This window comes from Eptatretus burgeri, chromosome 16 (assembly GCF_056783735.1).
Source record: "Eptatretus burgeri isolate ZD-2024b chromosome 16, Ebu_testis_v1, whole genome shotgun sequence".
Taxonomy (NCBI): domain Eukaryota; kingdom Metazoa; phylum Chordata; class Myxini; order Myxiniformes; family Myxinidae; genus Eptatretus; species Eptatretus burgeri.
Window position 1 is genome coordinate 33,057,596 of NC_140976.1, and position 17,184 is coordinate 33,074,779.

At 41.8% G+C, this 17,184-nt stretch overlaps 1 protein-coding gene across 2 annotated transcripts in view; it reads left to right on the top strand.

The window, feature by feature from the left end:
• The window catches only part of SLC15A4 (solute carrier family 15 member 4), a 103,117-nt gene that overhangs the window by 49,273 nt on the left and 36,660 nt on the right, over nt 1-17,184 (top strand). For both annotated transcript variants that reach the window (XM_085858706.1, XM_085858707.1), the window contains exon 5: nt 6,127-6,295. In XM_085858706.1, coding sequence (XP_085714832.1) covers nt 6,127-6,295 — 169 coding nt within the window. The remainder of the gene's footprint in view (nt 1-6,126; nt 6,296-17,184) is intronic.

Genomic DNA, 17,184 nt, shown 5'->3' on the forward strand with positions numbered 1-17,184 from the left:
TCATCGGTCATCCACATTGGATCAAGTGTCCAGATGTATGGAGGCTGTAATCATGAAGAAGTGGACAGCCAGTGGAGAACGAAGCCCATTCTCTCAAAAGTGGCAAAGGTGTTTATCCAACATGCCTGTAAGATGAGGTGCGACACAGCAAGGTGTTTTTCCAACATGCCTGTAAGATGAGGTGCGACACAGCAAGGTGTTTATCTAACATGCCTGTAAGATGAGGTGCGACACAGCAAGGTGTTTATCCAACATGCCTGTAAGATGAGGTGCGACACAGCAAGGTGTTTTTCCAACATGCCTGTAAGACGGGGTGTGACACAGCAAGGTGTTTATCCAACATGCCTGTAAGATGAGGTGCGACACAGCAAGGTGTTTATCCAACATGCCTGTAAGATGAGGTGCGACACAGCAAGGTGTTTTTCCAACATGCCTGTAAGACGGGGTGCGACACAGCAAGGTGTTTATCCAACATGCCTGTAAGACGGGGTGCGACACAGCAAGGTGTTTATCCAACATGCCTGTAAGACGGGGTGCGACACAGCAAGGTGTTTATCCAACATGCCTGTAAGACGGGGTGCGACACAGCAAGGTGTTTTTCCAACATGCCTGTAAGACGGGGTGTGACACAGCAAGGTGTTTATCCAACATGCCTGTAAGACGGGGTGCGACACAGCAAGGTGTTTATCCAACATGCCTGTAAGACGGGGTGTGACACAGCAAGGTGTTTATCCAACATGCCTGTAAGACGGGGTGCGACACAGCAAGGTGTTTATCCAACATGCCTGTAAGACGGGGTGCGACACAGCAAGGTGTTTATCCAACATGCCTGTAAGACGGGGTGCGACACAGCAAGGTGTTTATCCAACATGCCTGTAAGACGGGGTGCGACACAGCAAGGTGTTTATCCAACATGCCTGTAAGACGGGGTGTGACACAGCAAGGTGTTTATCCAACATGCCTGTAAGACGGGGTGCGACACAGCAAGGTGTTTATCCAACATGCCTGTAAGACGGGGTGTGACACAGCAAGGTGTTTATCCAACATGCCTGTAAGACGGGGTGCGACACAGCAAGGTGTTTATCCAACATGCCTGTAAGACGGGGTGCGACACAGCAAGGTGTTTATCCAACATGCCTGTAAGACGGGGTGCGACACAGCAAGGTGTTTATCCAACATGCCTGTAAGACGGGGTGTGACACAGCAAGGTGTTTATCCAACATGCCTGTAAGACGGGGTGTGACACAGCAAGGTGTTTATCCAACATGCCTGTAAGACGGGGTGCGACACAGCAAGGTGTTTATCCAACATGCCTGTAAGACGGGGTGCGACACAGCAAGGTGTTTATCCAACATGCCTGTAAGACGGGGTGTGACACAGCAAGGTGTTTATCCAACATGCCTGTAAGACGGGGTGTGACACAGCAAGGTGTTTATCCAACATGCCTGTAAGACGGGGTGTGACACAGCAAGGTGTTTATCCAACATGCCTGTAAGACGGGGTGTGACACAGCAAGGTGTTTATCCAACATGCCTGTAAGACGGGGTGTGACACAGCAAGGTGTTTATCCAACATGCCTGTAAGACGGGGTGCGACACAGCAAGGTGTCGCTGCAAGAAGGAAGAAGTAGGGTGCTCGGACCTCTGCCAATGGTGATGCCGTCAATGAGGCTTACTCGTGGATTTGTGATCAAATTTTTCACACCAATTTTCCTTTTGTTGTCCCTGAATGTTGTTGTTCGTCTTTCGGCTGCTCCCGTTAGGGGGTCGCCACAGCGAATCATCCGTTGTGATCCGCATACTGATTTGGCACAGGTTTTACGCCGGATGCCCTTCCTGATGCAACCCTGGTCGCCTCTTATGACACAGGGATAAGGATTGCGTTTCGCCATGATTCCGGGCTGTCCTACATCCTCTCATTGCGCGGCCCAGCGCAGTGCTCCCGTCCTCAAGCGATCCTCCAACTCAAGCCTCCGAGTAGCCGGATTACAGGCGCACGCCACTACGCCCGGTTTTGTTGTCCCTGAATATGCCACATTATTGAAATTCATCCCCAAAAAAATGAAAGTATGGCAAATGACGAGTTTTTCTAGTTTCTAGATTACAGTGATTTATTATCATGTTTTGTCTTGAGAAGAGGTTTCATATGATGCATCATTTGTGAAAATCGGTCCTTTAACAAGGAAGTTACAAAATACACCCCTATTGGGGGGCTGGGGGACAAGGGGGCCCTCCGGGGTCGTAATGGGGCAGTTTTTATCCTCGCCTAAGGAGAGGGTATTGCATTTGGGTCCGTTTGTTTATTTGTCTGTCTGCTTGTTTGTTTGTCCGCACAGAACTTTTGTGTTTTTCTCTGCAACCGCTCGTCAGATCAGAGACGAAATTTTCACCATTGGTGCGACTACTCATGGAGGATGTTTTAATGATAATTATGACATCAGAGATGACGTGGTGTGGCAGCCATGTTGGAAAAAAATTGGACCTCGATATCTCTGAAACCGCACCAAGGAAAAAATTAATACTTGGCACATGGCAAGTACTCCTTCATGGTGAATGTGTGATTTCTTCATGACATCATAGGTGCCTTTGGTATGACGTCATAATTGTATATGTAGAACGCTACATCAGATCAGAATGAAAGTTTTTGAGGGTCATCTCGGGATATAATGGTCCACAGAAAAAAATTGATGATGTCATCCATCACGTGATTCGGCAGTCATATTGTATTTAAGAAATAACCTTCAAAAATCTTCTCTGAAGTGGCTGAGCAGATTGAGGCAAATCCATTGCATGTATCACTGCCTATCCATGAGGAACAAAAGGTTCACACATCTGATGTCATCGGTCACATGGGTTGGCAGCCCTTTTGGATTTACCCTAAAACCCATAAATAAAAAATCTTCTTCTCCAGAACGGCTGGACAAATTGAGGGGAAGCTTCAAACAAATGTTCCCCAAGCCATGTGTGTACAAGTTTGTGAAGGAATAATTGATAGGTCACATGGTTTGGCAGCCATATTGGATTGAAGAAAATAACAAATAATGTTTTCTCTAGAACCGCTTAATTAATCGACATGAAACTTCACATTTATGATCTAGTTGTGATGGGGAAAATATGTCCACAATTTCAATTTGATTGGACACATGGTCTGGCAGCCAGAATTATTTATTTTTTATCTGGGTTGTTTTGTTTTTTTGATTATTATTTTTTTGAATAAGGCTGACTTGGTTGTGCCTGGATGGGTTTGAGGGTACAGGAGGAGCAGCTGAAATGCGATTCCTATCCAGGTTCCTCTTTGCTTTTTACTTGTTTGGGTTCCTTCTGATTACTCCAATGAAGGACTTTTTAAGACAGGATCTCTTAAGAGACGAGATCTTCTTCCAGTCTTCCTTTGGTCTTCCATTTGATTTGATTTTATTATATTTTAATCCCATTCTAAATTCAATTGAATAATAATAATAATAATAATAATAATAATAATAATAATAATAATAATAATAATAGAAACGCCATGGGTCAGGGTCAGGTGTCTGATCAAAACGGTGTTGCATCAAAGTGGGACATCTTGGTACCGAGTTATCACTGCCAGCAGTTATAAAGTGGAAGTTTTAATTATGTCTCTTAATAATTACATAACACACCAGAATACAAACACCACACAAAAGAAGTCCTGGAAAGGGGATGCAATGTCATTTTTTTGTTTTTGTTTTTGAGCCAAATTTTTCTGAGCATCCTCAACAATACATTTCCGAATAAATATCGCTTTTGCCACAACCTGTAAATATCCCATTCTCCTGATCCCCCACTACATTGGAACCACTGCATTAAGCTATAATTCCCACTTCTTCTTCAAAGCTGAAAGACAGGCTTTTTAAAAGTCGTGTCTTGATGATTAAACAGACACTAATTTTCCAAGTCAATCGATTATTAGCTTTACAATCAAGGAAATTAATGATTTAGCTTTTCAATGGTACAATTTTTATGATTCCAACCTCAGATCTTTGCATAAAACCCACAAGTGTGTGTCCACTCTCAGGAAAGCCTGAAAGCAACATCTGGCTAACCTCAAGACTGAACTCTCAAACTTTTCTCTTTTTTTCAAAGACCTGGTGATGCACTATCAAGTTGTGATGATCAAGTCAAAGACCTGGTGATGCACTAACAGCTTGTTTCCATAATTTGTGTACCCAACACCCCACTCCGTAACCTACCCTCCCCTTTCATACCCAACTGCTCATGGATACTGTGTCCTTCCTACTTGAGAAGGTGGAGAGTTTTCTGGCACATCTCGATTCCAATTATGTGACAGAACCAGATGGCATCAGTGCACGTGTCCTAAAAACCTCCTCTGCTGCTCTTGCTCATCCTCTTTCTGCTCTGTACACTTGATCATTTTTTCTGGGTCAGTGTCCATCTCCCAACGAATTAGCCAACATCACTGTAATACACAAACATGGTGCAAAAACGGATCCTCTTAACTACAGACTGATTTGCTTGCTTCCAATTACAAGCACGGTCATGGAATCCATCATTGCCATTGATATCAAATCTTTCCTTTTCTGCAATGGCCTGATCTCAAATCATCAATTTGGTTTCAGATTCGGTCATTCTACCCTGGACATGCTGCTTCCACTCTCCAAACAATGGATGGAAGCCCTCAATATCAGACATGAGATCAGGGCTGTCTCTCTGGACATATATTGAGCCTTTGATGCATTCTGGCATGCTGCCTTTCTGCTTATGGCATCCACGGCCACCTCCTTTCATGGATCACGAACTTCACCTCCTCCCTTGTTCAGCCTGTAGCTCTTAACGGGATCCTTTCATTTCCTCTCCCTATCAAGGCTGGAGTGTCCCAAGGCAGTCTCTTGAGCCTTGTGTTTTTCCTCATCTTCATCAATGATCTTTCTGATTCCGTGGAAAATTCTGCCATCTCTTTGCTGATGATTTGATCTCTCCCATATAATTTATCATCCTTCCCTTTCTGCAGATTTTGTTAGAATCATATACTTGGAATATGTCTTTCAACCACCAAAAATGTCACACACTCACCCTGTCTCTACATAAGGACAGTCTGGCAAACCATCGCATCAAACTAACCTAAACAAACCACTTGAGGTTAAGTCACTCAAACCTTTGGGTCTCACCACTAGCCATAATCCTCTTGGGCAGACTTTCCTAAATGGCCTCCAAAGCCAGCTACTGATTGAGCATCCTTCATCATGCAAGTTCTTTCTTAGGCTGATCTGAACTTGTGATTAGCTTGCAGCTTGATGACGTTCATTCGCAACTTGATGGAGTACTGCTTTTGCCATTGGCTTGGCCCCCTACTTCATACATTACCCCTTGTGATGCCGTGGAATGCAAGGCCCTTAAATCATTGGGATCTCAAGCAACGAAGCTGAGTACCTCAGCATGTTGCTCACATTGCAGACATTGCAGGCCTCTCTGTATTCCACCATCTCCTTTCTGGTCTTGCACCCTCCACCCTCTCTTGACTCTGTCCCTCCCAAGTCTGGCAGGGCATTATACAGTCTGCCAGTAACCCTCTTCCTGTTAAACTCTGAAAATACAGGCTCACTGCTCACCTCCACCACTTTGTTCCTCTTTTCCCTCACCTGTGGAACTCACTTCCCCAGACTGATCATTCCCATGCATTCTGCCCTCTACGACTTCAAACAAGCTGTTCACCACTACCTTACATCATTCCCTATAATCATCATCCATTATTTTGTGTATTATTTTGTGCTCATGACCTGACCCTGGGTAAGTATGCACAATTTGGTGGAGATTGGCACAGCCGTATTCGATTCCATAATAATCAGACATACAATACGTACTGTACATACATTCAAACGTACAGAGAATTGCCTTATTTAGTATGATAACTATGAGACTTGTGTCATACCAAAGGCTTTGTAGAAATTATATGTAAATGTTTTTGAGTGCCTTTATTTTTGTACCTCCATTATTTGCAGGACAATGACAGGAGATTATTTAACCACATCAACACATTATGTGGTATTTTAGACTGTGGTCTCAGCATCTTGAAGCAAATGTTGAGCTAGAAACATCAAAGTGGTCAAGGTAATGGTTGCTCCATCATAACTCTTTAATGTCATTGCAGTTTCCAGCAGCGTGGCTGACCATGTTCAATGCTGTGCTTCTCCTCGCTCTCATTCCATTGACTGACCGTGTTCTATTCCCACTACTGTATCGTTATAACCTACTACCATCCACACTCAAGCGTATTGGTCTTGGAATGTTCTTTAGTCTCTGCTCTGCATTCGCAGCAGGTTTGTATGGCACTCTCTACCATAACCATAGTCTTCTTCGATACAAGGAATTAACAACAATGAGATGCAAATAGAGACTTCTCCCTCTCTAAGCTTGTGCCATGAGTAGAATAGAAATGATTGTTCTGGACCAGTTGATCTTTTGACCCCCCCCCCCCCACCACCAAAGATGATACAATAGCTAATATAGAAAGCTCTACCTAACCACTCATCGAATGACTGACTCACTGACTGATTGATATTAATGTTTGATACCTTATGGGTGACATAGAAAGCTGAAATTTTGTGTGCCAACGGACATCGAAGCCGATGCACCAGGAAAAATCACAGAGCCGTCGGAAAACGTCCGTAAATGAAATATCCAAAAACAAGTGCAGCCTTGTGCTCATTGCAGGCGAGTGATCCGAGACAATGGGGACAATCGGAGGTCATTCTGAAACGACTGCTCTTTATTAAGGACCTGTGTATGAAGCACGGTTCATTATTGCTTACAATGAATGTGTAAGCATACCCCACAAGTAATCATGTAACCTTCATAACTATATAACCATATAGTAATTCAACTATTTATTTCAATACTTATAAAAACAACTTTATCAAATATAAATCGGCTACGTAGTCAAATAGTCACAAGACATTTTAAACACCCAAATAAAATATAAACACAATTTTTTTTTTTAAATACAGAATGATCTTCCATGAGGCTTCGCCATGTACATAAAATTTCTTGTTGTTTTTATGCATAATTTTGTTTTCTATGATTATTGCGTATACAATGAACTTAAAATGTCCTCTCAATTCAAATCATATAATTTACGAGTTCAGGGAACTGTCTAAAATATCAACATTAAAAAAAAACCTCACTAGTCTATGTTTTGGAACAACCTTTTTCAAAATGGAATGTCTATCTATAAAATTTAACGATATCACTGACTTTGAATTAAGGTCGGATCAGGATAACCTTTTTCATCTTCCAATTTTGTGAATACTTTTGATGGTTTTGCTTTTGTTGAGGAATGTACTGTATTGTTATGCTCATCGAAAATTCCTCGATTCATAGAAACCCATTGTTGGTGACTCAATTCGGTAAGTTTTAATACAGGCCATCTTTCAAAGTATGATTAAAATTAGCAGAAGTAACAAAATACCACGATAGAAAAAATAAAAACAAGGGGACATTTTATTCTTGTGTTGGTTGAAAGAGCTCAAAAATGTGAGGTTCAATAAGCAATGTCTTGAGCTGTAATTACATACACCTGGTGTTTAAAGAACAGAGAGGAAAATGAGTTTAACTTAACTTATGGATTTATTCAAAACATTTGATTGGGTAAATCTCGTTTCTACAGGTTGCATGATCTGCATTTTATATGTGTGAATATGCAATCTCTTGTGTACAAATTTGTTTTTATGTTATAATATTCCCATAGGTTTGGATTACTTTGAAGCAACATTTACTTAATTATTTTTTCTCTCCAAGGAGAATTAATGTTTTTCTAGGGGGGTGGGGTGCAGACAGACAGCATTCGTCTATTATATAGGGATCCACAGAGCATCCGCACAATGTAAAAGGTGACTTCTAGACCTCAACTCTCTCCCCCCATCCTCACCAACCCCATGTCATCGACCTCCCGTCCCAACAAGTCCTCAACCATTCCCTCCCAACCCCAAGTCCTCAACTTTTCCCTCCCAACCCCAAGTCCTCAATCTTTCCCTCCCAACCCCAAGTCCTCAACCTTTCCCTCCCAACCCCAAGTCCTCAATCTTTCCCTCCCAACCCCAAGTCCTCAACCTTTCCCTCCGGACCCCAAATCCTCAACCTTTCCCTCCAAACCCCAAGTCCTCAACCTTTCCCTCCCAACCCCAAAGTGGTCATAAAAAGTTTTCTAACCTGTCTGTGTTTTTTTCCACAGTTGTCATAATCTTTACAGGTTGGTGTCAGAATGTGGAGTAAGACTCGCCAAGGACATGAGTATTTATATTAATTATTTAGTTTTTCATTTTGAGGTCCAAGTTGTGACATTTCAGGATGGTAGCATGTTGAGGTTTTGTTTCTTATATTATCCTTGCTCTGAGAGCTCTCTATGAGATTATAGCTAACTCGCACAGCTTCCAGTTTAAATTTGTTTGTTGTAAGAACTTTCTGCTTTCTGCTATTATTTTGCATCTGATATACACTACATGGCCAAAAGTATCTGGACACCCCTTCTAATTAGTGGATTCCGCTATTTCAGCCACACCTATTGCTGACAGGTGTATAAAATCAAGCACGAGGCCATGCAATCACCATCGACAAACATTGACAGTATAATGGGCCTTACAAAAGAGCTCAGTGACTTTCAACGTGGCACCGTCATCGGATGCCACCTTTCCAACGTCAGTTCGTCAAATTTCTGCCCTGCTAGAGCTTCCCTGGTCAACTGTATGTGCTGTTATTGTGAAGTGGAAATGCCTCAGAGCAAAAACAGCTCAGCCGCAAAATGGTAGGTCACACAAGCTCACAGAATGGGATCGCCGAGTGTTGAAGTGCGTAGCATGGGAAAATCGTCTGTCATTGGTTGCATCACTCATTACTGAGTTCCAAACTGACTCTGGAAGAAATGTCAGCACAAGCACTGTTCGTGGAGAGCTTCATGAAATGGGTTTCCATGGCTGATCAGCCGCACACAAGCCAAAAATCACCATGCGTAATGCTAAGCGTCAGTTGGAGTGGTGTGAAGCTCACCGCCATTGGACACTGGAGCAGTGGAAATGCATTCTCAGGAGTGATGAATCATGCTTCACCATCTGACAGTCCAGCAGACGGACTTGGGTTTGGTGGATGCCAGGAGAACTATACCTGCCCACAGCGACAGCATGCAATGACATTTTGGACCATTCTGTGCTTCCAACTTTGTGGCAACAGTTTGGGGAAGGCCCTTTCCTGTGTAAGCATGACAATGCCCCCATGCACAAAGCGAGGTTCATACAGAAATGGTTTGTCGAGATCACTGTGGAAGAACTTGACCTTCCTGAACAGAGCCCTGACCTCAACCCCATCAAACACCTTTAGGTTGAATTGGAACGCTGACTACTACGAGCCAGACCTAATCACCAAACATCATTGCCCGACCTCACTTACGATTTTGTGGCTGAATGGAAGCAAATCCCTGCAGCAATGTTCCAACATCGAGTGGAAAGCCTTCCCAGAAGAGTGGAGGCTGTTATAGCAGCAAAGTGGGGGGGGGGGGGGACCAACTCTGTTTATGCCAGGTGTTGCCTTTATGGTTAGAGTGGTGGGCTTGGGATCCTAGGATCCTGAGTTCAAATCCCACTTGGCTGTTTAATTAATACCAGGTGGGGTTGACTGTCTACCATCCTTCTGAGGTCGGCAAAATGAGAGCCAGCTTGCTGGTATCCTGTGTTGGAGTTGCGACCTGTCCAGGATTGTGTCCAATCACCAAGGAGAATGTTTAGGCAGCACCAACGCTTTGCACAGAGTATGGTCCCAATGGATGGATGGATGTAACTCTGTATTAATGCCCATGATTTTGGAATGAGATGTTGGACGAGCATGTGTCCACAAAATTTTGGCTATGTAGTGTATGTTTGAGCTCCACCATGAGCTTGAGGAAACTGGAAGGGAAACTTGCTCTTCCACAAGCATCACCTCACTCCTGTAAAGCAAAATAAAAAAGGGGGTGGTATGGAATGAGTGAGATTTCAACATCATAAAGTAACAGGTTCTAATCCTGATTTTAAGGTTGGGGGCATATTTTGAAAAGGTGCCATCACTCTTAGTTATTGATCTTGTGGAGAGTGTAATTCGAAAGAGATTTGTAGAACTTGGAGAGCTGACATGTTTTTAGGTTCAAGATAAGAGGTATGATGGATTGAGCACTGGCAATTATAGTTTTATAAGTGAGCAGCATGATTTTTTTGATCAATTTGCTGATGAATGGGTAGCCATTGAGGTACCATAATGGCCGTTATTGTATAATGAGAACTGCACAATCACATGATTGGTCTTGTTATGTAGCGGAATTCTGAAAAAATTGTAGATGCTGAAAATAAGTGCTGTACTTGGAAAGACCAGCAAGCATGGCTATAGTAGTGAATACCTTTAAGTGTGTGCAAAGTTGGAGAACATCATGTTCTGGAAATGTATTACGCAGTCGTGAAATTGATCTGTAATTGTTATAATCATTCATGTCTGAAGATAGCTTATTTTGAGTCGGAAATGGTTAAAGCAGTTTTAAGAGTGGGTGAAACAGTTGCTGTTTGTTATTGATAGGCTTTCAATATTTGTCATTCTATGGATCAGTAATGCTGGTTTTCCCAAAGGTAATATGGCTGAGGATATCGGGTCCAAGTAGCAAGATGTTATAGAGGCTGATTGGATTGGAGGAACATTTAAATGTCTGCCTCCCCCCCCCCTAGTTCACACTGCCTCCATCTCACGCTGCCTCTCCCTTCGCATTGCCTCCCCCTCCTCTGTCGGGTCACTCTCATTTCTTGGAGGAAGATCATTAAGCGCGCCAAACCTTATCATTATCATGTTATCATGAAGCGCGCTGCCTTCCACTCCCCTCGCACTGCCTCCCCCTCCCCTCATGCTGCCTTCTCTCCCCCCCTCGCACTACTCAACTGCCAGACCCCCGACTGCACCATACAACTCTCCGGAGGTTCAGGAGAGGAAGGAGTGTCAAACAATGTGCGAATTGGACAAATGAAAGTTTTTTTTTATTTTTTTTAGCAGTCGGAACGACTGCTCGGATCAATTCAGTTTTTATAAAGCAACGAATTGCCAGATCACGGCAGGATAGCCGAGAGGTAGCACGCTTGCTCCAAGCTGTCTTGCCTTGGTTTGAATACTGACCCAGCTATAAACTGTCATTGCGGTGTTTCACAGGCTGGGTGATTCATCAATGTGTCTGCCGTCCCTCGGATGGACGTTATATGGCCATAACATCTGCTGGAATCCCCCTCCTCTCTCCCACCTCTCTCCCTCTCTCTCTCACTCCTCTCCCTCCGTCTCCCACCCCTCTCCCTCTCTCTCCCTCTCTCTCTCACTCCTCTCCCCCTCTCTCTCTCACTCCTCTCCCTCTCTCTCTCACTCCTCTCTCTCATACCCCTATCCCTCTGTCTCCCACCCCTCCCCTCCCCCTCTCTCCCTCTCCACCTCACCTCCGTTCTCTCTCCCTCCTTTCCCTTCCTCCTCCCTTCCTCCTCTCTCCCTCTCTTCCATCTCTCCCCCACCTCCATTCTCTCCTCCATCCTTCTCCTCCCTCCTCTCCCTCTTTCTCTCCCCCACCCGTTTAATATCCCTGTCAGCAAAGCGATGAATTGTATTTGTTCGGGAATAAATGAATCTGAAGAATCATGTGTAAAAGCTCAGATTAGGAAATAGTGGAATTGCTGTAGCTTCGGTAAAGATGGGTGATTCTGTACATGTGTAAAGATTGTGATGTCTTTAAGAGGGTCGTATCAAAAGGTGAATGTGCAGTCAGTTTTTGTTTGGTCCTCACCCTTCAAACTCCTTCATCCCCTCCTCTCCCAAAAAAAACCAACCAACTAAACAGAACAACAGAAATGCACCCCAGTGATGTCTCCGGGCTGCCCCCTTATTCTCATCCCGACAGGTCCCTCCCCTGATGAAAGTTATCATGAGTTAATTGGAGTATTTCCTTGATAGTAATTTTATCATGAAAGGTTGTGGCAAAGGAATCAAAACAAATATCATTTGGACATAAATATAAATAATTTTGTCAATTGTTAAGCCTTCTTTCAGTTTTAGAGTGCTGTTCGGTATGTACATGAAAAACTCATTGTTTCTCCCATTCAAGGCTGAAACCATTCGTGTTAAATGAATGCGATACTCATGCTTATTCTAAGGATACTTATTTGGAGTGTCACCACAGTGTGGTGAATGAGGAAAACGCTCATCAGTGATGTACCAAACACAAAGATTTACTACAATGGCAATGATGATTACTTTTGCACTCAATGGATGGGACCTTGGAAGCCACCAGGTCCTTGGCATTGCTAAAACATTATTCTGTTAATTTATTTTGATGATAACCCACATCCCCAACCCGAGCCTAAATCACTGGATAACAAGAAAAAGAGCAACCAGAGATTGCAGACCCTTGAAAAGACTTCTTTTGTGTGGCGTTTGTGTCCTGGTGTGGTACATAATTAATAATAAGGGTACTTGGTAGAGCGCATAACCCCGCCATGTCATGCTTGATCCACGAGAACATATCGGGCCCAATACATTTTTGAAATATCATGCTCCACAGTACTTTATCATTTTAGTACTATCAATGGTGAAGAATCACTTTCAAAATTAAATAATTATCGTAGTTGGATCCGGATCCGGATCTTCACAAAAATCGAATCAACTCTTCCTTGTCACACACCCCAAACTGTCCACCAAGTTTCATCTGAATCCGTCGACAACTTTTTGAGATGTCATGCCATATATCATTTTTGGTTCTATCTCTCAATGGTGAAGAATCACTTCAAAATTCTAGTAGTCAGATCCGGATCTGGATCGTCACCAAAATATAATCAGTTCGTCCGTCTCACACACTGAAACTGTCCACAAAATTTCATCTGGATCCATACACAACTTTTTGAGATATCCTGTGCACAAACAGACAGACAAACAGACAGAAAGAGGTGAAAAAAAAACTCCTTCACCGTTGGTGGCAGAATAAGAGACATAATTAGAACTGCCACTTTATAGCTGCTGGCAGTGATGACCGGCTACCAAGACGTCCCGCTTTGATTGGACACCTGACCTTGACCCGTGACATTTAAAAAAATTATTATTGTTCATTATTCAATCGAATTCAGAATGGGAGTTATATAAATTAAATTCAAATCAAATGGAAGACCAAATAGGTACAGTTCTGCATTGGAGTAAACAGAAGGAACCCAAACAAGCAAAAAGAAAAGATGAAATCAGGAGGAACCTGGATAGGATTCACATTTCAGCCAACTACTCCTCTACTCTCAAACCCATCCAAGCAGAGTTAAGTGAGCCTTATTTAAAAAAAAAAACAAAAGAAAAGAAAAATCAAAAAAACAAAAAGGATCCATATCAACAAATTAAATAATCTGGCTGCTAGAACATGCATCCAATCAAGTTGAAATTTAAAACACCGATTCCCCATCACTACTAGATCATAAATGTGAAGTTTCACGTTAATTGATGAAGCAGTTCCAGAGAAAATATTATTTAATATTTTTCTTCAATCCAATATGGCTGCCAAACCATGTGACCTATTAATTATTCCTTAATAAACTTGTACACACATGGATTGGGGAACATTTGTGTGAAGTTTTCCCTTGATCTGTCCAGCTGTTCTGGAGAAGAACATTTTAATAGGTTTTCGGGTAAATCCAATATGGCTGCCTACGAATCCAATATGTAACCTATGATGTCATTTGTGTGAAGCTTTTGTTCCTCATGGAGAGGTGGTCATAACTGTGAAGTTTCGCTTCGATCTGTTCAGCCACTTCAGAGAAGAAGATTTTTGAATATTTCTTTTATTAAAAAACAACATGGCTGCCAAAACGTGTGACTGATGATGTCATAAATTGTTTTTCTGTGGACCATTTTATCCCTAGATGACCCTCAAAATTTTTCATACTGATCAGATGTCACATTCTACATATACAATTATGACGTCATAACGAAGGCAGCTGCGACATCGTAAAATCACTTTTATCCCCCATGAGGAGTACTTGCCACCTGCCACATTTCAATTTTTTTCCTTGGTGCAGTTGCAGAGATACAGCGGTCCAAATTTTTTCAGTTTTTCCAGCATGGCTGCCACACCACATGACCTATGATGTCATAATGATGATTATAGCATTCTTCATGAGTAGTCGCACCTATGGTGAGAATTTCGTCTCAATTTGACAAGCGGTTGCGGTGAAAAACATGAAAGTTCTATGCAGATAAACAAAGAAAGAGACAGACAGACAGAAACAAACAAACAAACAAACAAATGAAAAACCACTCATGGAGCGACACTTGGCAAAACAGCACAAAGTAGAATGGCACTTGGTAGAGCATATGCCATACCTCTGCCAGGTGGAACAGTTCATGTTTTGTATCCCACTGATGGGCAGGATCCAAAGCAAAATCTCATCCTCTTGTTCTTGTCACCTAGACCTAACCAACTTATCAATCTTGTTTAGACATGTTGTCCACAACTTTGGAGATATAGTGATAGATAATATGTATATGTGTGTGTGTATATATATATATATATATATATATATATATATATATATATATATATATATATATATATATATATATATATATATATATATATATATATATATATATATATATATATATAAATATAGTTTTTGGCCATATCTATTAATTTTGAAATCAGGCATTTGTTGACCTTTTGACCTTAAAATTAATAGCAAGTTGTATTCATTGACCTGATATGCAAATCCTGTTCAAATTTCAAGTCAATCAAATGCAAATTGAGGATTTTAGAATGTGATCCTAAGTTGTTGACCTTTTGGCATCTGCTGACCTTAAAAAGAATTGGTGGTTGTATTCAGTGACCTGATATGTAAATCCTTTTCCAATTTCAAGTCAGTCTGATGAAAATTGAGGATTTTAGAAATTTGGCCTATGTTTGACCTTTTGACCTTTGGCGATCTCAAAAATAATAGGTGGTTGAATTCAGTGACCTGATATGTAAATCCTTTTCAAAAACACAAGCTAATCGGATGAAAATTGAGGATTTTCGAAAATTTGGCCCATTGGCCTTTTGGCCTCTGGTGACTTCAAAAATAATAGGTAGTTAAATTTAGTGACCTGATATGCAAATCCTCTTCAAATTTCAAGTCAAAGGGATGAAAATTGAGGATTTTAGGAAATTTTGCCCAATTTGATCCAAATTGGCTTTTTGGCCTATGTTGATCTGAAAATGAAAAGGTGGTTGAATTCAGTGATCCGATGTGCAATTGGTCTTCAAATTTCAAGTCATTCGGATGAAAATTGACAATTTTAGAAACAATTTAATAATTTGGCCTATGTTGGGTTGGCCTTATGGTCTATGTTGACCTTTTGACCTAAGTTAACCTCAAAAGTAATAGGTGTTGAAGTAATTGACCTGACCTGCAAGTCTTGTTCAAATTTCAAGTCAATCGGATGAAATTTGAGGATTTTAGAAAATTTGGCTGAAATTGACCTATTGGCCAATGTCAACCTTTTTGGTCGAAGGAATTTTACGAAACTTCAATGCGCGACAGTCGAAGTGTCGGTGACATTAATCTTTGAAAATTTCAGAATGTTCGGTTGAGTGGTTTGGGCTGGAGGCGAGCGGACAGCCAAACAAACAAACGTGCGGAGCCGAGCTGAGCCGAGCCGAGCCGAAGCAAAACCAGAGGTGATCATCATACTTGTCCCCAAAAATTTTTTTTTTGCCAAGTAACAAACAAACACACCCAAACGCAATACCCTCTCCTACAGCGAGGGTAATTTATATTGGGAATCACAAGGCGTCTGGCACGATAGCATGGTGGTGTCACCACCACTGAGCTATCCAGTCGGTTCGATTCCTGGTGTGAATCGAAACAGTTTGTTTTTTTCTTCTCAAACATCAACCATCTTGCTCGACAATGAAGGAAGGTGACCATTTACAATTGACTCATTTCCAATCCAAAGTTCTGCAACGCATTGTGGGAGATTTCTCTGCACCATTTCTTTGAGTCATGCACACTGTTGAGTGCTGAGCCAGGAAGGCAAGTTCATATCTCTTTCCCTGTCATGCTGTACCTCGTATTTCTTGTCTCCTTTGTTGTATTTCTCCATTCTTTCCATCCCTGCTTACTTTACTACGCGACACCATCCTTTCTGGTACTTCGGTTCATGAGGCTTGCACTTCGAAACCTCCATGAGCCTCAAAATCGAAACATCTATGTCCATGGGTCGTTGTCATCAAATGATTGGGGATTAATTGCAGGTTGGAAAAATACTGCTATGAAAGGAAAATTATCAATTACAACAACTCTGAGAATTCAATGTAAAGTCACAAAAGGAAAATATCTCATTGATACCTTGAATTACTGGCTCGCAGCCTCAAGGCAGGTCATCTTTCGTTTAACCCTGCTAGAATGACCTCAGCTATAGATCACTGCGTCCTACTCACGAAGTCATTATAACTTACTTTTCTGCTTTATATTTATTTCACTGATTTGTGCAGAACAAAGCAATATTCTCGGTTTGTGTAGTCGTATGTCGATTTCCTTGCAGGCATGTGGGACGTGATGCCACTTTCTTTAACAAAGCCGTCCGAGCTGTGCCTTAGACCATGTAATGGCCAATGGATATACTTGGTGTGATTTCTAGAGAAGTCATGTCGCTGTCGTTCTGGAAGGAGGTAATTATCGGTCTGGTGTTGTCATATTTACCCCAATTGACTTACATCGTGTCAACCAACTGATGCAAGAGTAGACCCTTTGTACATCAAAGGCTGAAAACGTGATATTTTGATTGAGTGCTATCTTCCATCACCAGAACTCAAATTGCTTTATTGCTTCAAACAATAGTGTGATAGATCCAAATAGTCTGTTTGGTTAAGCAATCGGCTCATGGTCCATTAAAAGGAATACCATTTCGGGCATACATCAGCTATTACTACCTTATGGCTTAGTTCTATTAAATCGTACAATTGAAATAAAATTCGAGGGTTTCAAGCTTTCCAGGTGCTCGTACACTCTTGCAGTGCTGTGTGATAGTCATGTGGGTGCTAAAGTTTTCTGTGGTCTCATTATAATCGATAAGGTATGGTTTCATCGTTTCGGAGAGAAATGGCACAAGATGAATCGGCACTGCAATAATGGTGGTTTTTTTTTTTGTTATGATTACA